We start from the raw sequence: 5,231 nt of genomic DNA on the forward strand, positions 1-5,231 counted from the left end.
CCGCTCCTCATGATTCATACTAACCATACCCTACTTTCTTCAGCATTTTTGATGATAGGTTTTACAACTATCATCATGTAGTGATGCCTCACAAGCTCTCCTTCTATGGTTCCAACTTTGGATGGTTAGTCTCTATTGACAAGAGTTTGGTGGGTCGCCTTTTCAATCCCTTGTTATCAATTAAAATGAGATGCAACTCCCCATTTTGGGGCCTTTAAGATCCCAAACTATCTTCAACCCTAAAGTGTCCCACAGGCGGGCTAAAGCATAAGGTTACTTAGGCCATTGCCTAAGGTCTCACATTGAGGGAAAGCCCTTAAAAACACTTTTTTTTTTTTTTTATATAACGAAGGGTATCCGGGCCAGTTTGCGCGGACCAGACTAGTCTCTACGCCCCGCACTCAGGCTATACCCCACTACGTGGAGCGGTGCGTGGCCACCAAGGTTTTTTTATGAATAGTGGGATTTGAACTTGAGATCATAGAAAGAGCAGATTCCTTGGTCCCAAGTTACTACCATTCAATCAATCCCTTGGTGGTTAAAAAAAACATTTTTTTTTTGTAAGATTTTGATGAAAATTCCACCTTAAATTTTTCTATAAGTACCTTTTTTCCCATGTTGAGAAAAGGCCTGAAAAGGAATCTTTTGAGGGTGGAAATTCTACACCCTTTATTGTATTTTAATAAATCCTTGTTCCACCTCCAAGTTAGAAAAGGTCAGTCGCCCCAAACCCCAAAATAAAAAAAAAATTAGAATTTTCCCAAAAAGAACAAATAGACATTAATTAAGATCTGTTAGATCCGCACTACATAAGAAATTGATAGTTTTCGAAAAATCGATTACTCATTGAATCTCCATCCCAACCATGTTAAACTTCAAGGTAAAAAAAATAAAAAATAAAAAACCCCTTCTCCTTCTTTGTTAACAAAGGTTAAAAAATAAAAAGCAATCCCATCCACTCTAGAAAAAAGTAAAGCAACATAGTCGTTTTTACCTAATTTCTTCTCTCTTAAGTTTTTAACTCACCTCTCTCTCTTTCAAGCGCGAGACACTATTATCTCTCTCTCTTTAACAATTTTGAAAAGCTAGATTGAAATTGAATTTGGTTTAAAGCATGTAGACACATATAAGGTATTTTTATTAATATTAATTTAATTACAAATATTTTCATCAATCTTTCTATCTTCATCTTCATTTTTTATGTATTCAATTTTTTTTAATTTTTTTTTTATTACATGCTACCAGGTTTAGAGAACCTCAAAGTCTTACTTTTATTGCTAATCATTGTAAACTACATCCGGCAATCCCCTCCGTTTTACTAAGTACTTTGTGTAGGGTTAGACAGCATGCCTACTCACTCTTTGGTCAGCTATTATGTACCTTACTTCCTTATCGAAGTAGTTATGGTCACAAGTGCTCCTTGATTACCACCTGAGATGGATCTTTCATCTCGATCAATGTGCTTCTTAGATTTTTTTATTTGTTTCATAGGAGTATTTATTTTGTTTGTAGTGTTCTTCAATTTTTGTTTTTGAATATTTGTCTTATGTTAAATAGTCTGCTATTTCTAAATTTCAAGGAGACACAATTACATTTTGTCCATTTAATGAAATATAGATATCAAGATAACTGCATTAATTATTTATTGGAGATATATATTGGACGAAATCAACTAATTGGATTTGAGGGCCAGGTAATTAAAAATCATAGATACCCCCAACATTTATGTGTATGACAGTGCTATTGAAAATCATACTTTTATTAAGTTTTTGTAAGACATCAGGTCATGAACAACTTTTACTATATCTTTTAACATCACAAGGAAAAAAAAAATTTATTTTAACAAAATAATATTAGGAAATCCCCATTGTTTTCATTATATGGATAATTAATAAATATTATTTATATTAATATAAAAAATGCCTCATTTAGAGTTTTCACCTTAGGCCCCCACTTGAATCGAGCCAGCCCTGTATCCAAGGGAGTTCTGTCCACCAATCGGGCGTCAACCCCTGACTATAAAGTTGTAGCAATACACAGTATATCTCAAATAATGGTTATGAAGTCAAGTGATTAAAATTGGACTCCAGTTACATGGGACTTGTCTTGTTCTTTAGACGATCTTAAACATATACTATAAAAGTAAGATTTATGGAGTGATTTTTTGCTCATCGAATTTCTCATCACAGTGCTCATAGACTCTCTAGCACATGCTACATCAAGCCTAACGAGGGTAATTTTGTAAATTGGGATGTCATTCAATACGTGTGCGCTCATGTGATTGGTGGAGGCCTAGATTCTGTAAGCCAAAATTTTGTGAGCATTTTTTTTTTTGAATAATGGTTTTCTGCCCCCCCCCCCCGACGTGGCATCTGTTAGAACCATAGATTGTTTTCTTCAGGATACACAATGACACATATTTATGTGGATGTATAATTGTGTATCCGGAGGGAAAAATCTATTGGTTCTAGCTCATGCCACATCTGGGGGCATGTGTCAGAGGGGGCGTCAGAAAATCACAACTCCTTCTTTTCCGGATTTATGTTACAAACCAAAGGGAGAAGTTCTGGCTTAATGTTAAAAATCAGTATGGGTGATTTAGATATTCCCATCAGGGTTTTGGTGATTATTCAAGATACCATGTGCTTTCAAACTAATGCATAAACATGTTTGACCGAGGTCTTCTATAAGATAATAATAGAAAATAATCTAATGCTTTCACACTTTTCTACCTCTAGCCTAGACTCCAGGATTTTTTCTCTCAAAAATCTATCCTCTTCAATCAACAATTCCACTAATGAAGTGGATGCATGACATGTAAGAATGTAAAATCACCTCAAAATTGCATCAAGTCAACTCAGTCAAGTTTCAAGTTGAATCAAAGGAGTTCTAGAGCTATGACATGAAATCCTAGCAAGTTTACACCGACAATGTGGTTTAAATCAACCCATTTATTAACAATTCTTGAATGTTACATGGAAAAAAAATTAATCATCCAAAGGATTAAAAGAAGATCTCATTCCACTCATGAAGTGGATGCATGACATGAATGCAAAATCACCTCAAAATTCCATCAAGTCAACTCAACCAAGTTTCAACTAAATCAAGTTGTTTTAGAACTATGACATGAAATACTAGCAAGTGTATACCGACAAGATGGCTTTAACCAACCCATTTATTTGCAATTATTGAATGTTACATGAAAAAAAAAAAAGCACCTAAAGGATTAAAAGAAAGATCTCAAGGAACTCGTCACAATAAGCCACCATCATAAGGCACACCAGTTGTAGATAACCAAACATCTCCTAATATAAAGTTGGACACAGTAAAGTTGACTGCATCCGCAGAGCCTATTACATGGTAACCAGGCCAAGTCACTCTATTACTAGTATTTGATCCAGGCCCTGTATTATTGTACTCAGCATAGTACAATGTAGCCAGGGCAAAATCTCCGGACCATTTATCCCATCCAGTAGGATCTATCAACCCATCTATGAAGGACTGCATGTAAACAGTCCTAGAGTACTCCTTCCATGGCCTTCCCAAGTATGTCTTAGTAGTACCATTACTCGAAGCTAAATCATTGGTCGCTCTGACACTACAATTGTGTATAGAAGTCCCTGTATTCTGGTTTGGATCCGTTCTACCTTGGGCCGTGACCTCATTAGCTTGCCCTTTAATGGGTAGTCTTGCGTATATATTGCAATTTTGGAAAACAACGGCCGCATTACCAAATATGAAATCTACTGTGCCATATATGTCGCAATTTCGATAGAATTGTCTTAGAGAATGTGTGTATAATGTATCTTGGTATCCTTCAAAACTACAATTATAAAAGGTGGACGTGTCAGCCCCATTTCGAACTGCAACTGCTTGACCCTTGATTGCCCCCGCGGTGTTCCTAAATGTTATATTCATGGCGACGAACCCTTGTCCAACCACAACTGCAAATCAAGGTGTTAGAAGTTGGAAGAAAATTTTAAATGACTTTAAAGTAAAGAAGATTAGTGTAAAATCTATGCAAGTCCATGTAAGTCTAAAGTGAGCTAAGCCAGCTTACTAAAGGTTGCAGAATTGAATGTAGTCCACCCATCAACCACACTTCGATTGCCCGTGATTACAGTTTGATTGATTCCATCTCCGATCATCATCAAGTTCTTCTTGTTTTTTATGATATCTACGTACTCCTCATAAACCCCTGCAACAACTTTAATAAGGAAATAACCGTTGATAATGTCCGTGTTGTTTGGAGCAGCGTTAACAGCATCATTAATGGTGGTGAAATTTCCGCTCCCATCTGGGTTCACGACAACAGTTTTGTTCACTAAAACACCACTTGGATTCTCTAGAAGGATTTTCCTTCCTCTCTCCCACATCTTACTCTTCCTTGGACCAACCCATGCACGTGTGAACAATGCTAGAGAAACGCTGTACATCTTAGTTCCATCAGAAAGAGGGGTGTGAAGCTCATTTGTGGTTCCCCAAGTTGAGTTGGAAACTTGAAGGCCATCCAAACATGTTTGTTGGTTGGTTAAAATTGCACTAAGCAAGGTCTGCACGTCATCGTTGGTCTTCAAGGTGCCAAGGTTTTTCGAAGAATTGAGTGTTTCCATTGTATTTGATAAGAAATCAATGTTGGTTCCTACTAATAGCTGACAATCTTCGAGAGCCTGAATCACAGACTTTGGTAAATTGGATTGGTTTTGGAGGTATTTGCTGATTAAATCAATGAAATTTTGGCTTTTCGATAAGGACTGTTGGATCGAAAATCGGCAATAGTCATGGGGGTTCCATGACACATTATGAGGGAGTAATGATTTGCAAAAACTAGGATAAAAGGTTGAATTGCAAATATTTTCTGGTGCAATAGGCTTTGTAGCAGATGCTTCTGAAAGATAAGGAGAGAAGAAGAAGATGTAAACGACAAAAAAAGAGATGGTGAAGATGAAGTATGAGTTCTTAGAAGTCATGATTTTACAATGTTTGGTTTACTCGAAGAATTGTGGGTAAGACTCATACATATATATGTGTGGAAGAAAGTCAGATTCATTAAAAATAGTGATGTTGTTGTCCAGTTAAGCCAGATCAAAGTTGACCAGCTTGGCTGGTTGGTGGTTGAATGTCGGCAAATGGGGAGCTAAAGATAGTTGTTTATGGTTTTCAAGGAGGGTAAAACACACGAATTGGAATTCATGAATTCGAGGATTTGAATTCCTGTGTAGTTGAGGTTT

The 5,231-nt window shown here is 36.5% G+C and overlaps 1 protein-coding gene across 1 annotated transcript; it reads right to left on the minus strand.

Moving 5' to 3' along the window:
* Positions 1-3,252: 3,252 nt before the first annotated feature.
* LOC147407230 (putative pectinesterase/pectinesterase inhibitor 20) lies at positions 3,253-4,730 on the minus strand. The gene is made up of 2 exons (XM_086432823.1): positions 4,061-4,730; positions 3,253-3,944 (listed from the first exon to the last, which is right to left on the minus strand). The coding sequence occupies exons 1-2, from the start codon at positions 4,611-4,613 to the stop codon at positions 3,253-3,255; spliced, it is 1,245 nt and encodes a 414-aa protein (XP_086288949.1). The 5' UTR covers positions 4,614-4,730.
* Positions 4,731-5,231: the final 501 nt, after the last annotated feature.

This window comes from Akebia trifoliata, chromosome 3, assembly GCF_017979445.1.
Source record: "Akebia trifoliata isolate Shusen 1 chromosome 3, ASM1797944v1, whole genome shotgun sequence".
Lineage (NCBI taxonomy): Eukaryota > Viridiplantae > Streptophyta > Magnoliopsida > Ranunculales > Lardizabalaceae > Akebia > Akebia trifoliata.

Bases quoted from the DNA above. Each gene is read 5' to 3' on its own strand.
- LOC147407230 (XM_086432823.1), bottom strand. From the start codon at position 4,613: ATGGAAACACTCAATTCTTCGAAAAACCTTGGCACCTTGAAGACCAAC. The intron at 3,945-4,060 runs GTAAGCTGGCTT...CTTGATTTGCAG, and splicing joins ATTCAATTCTGCAACCTTTA to TTGTGGTTGGACAAGGGTTC.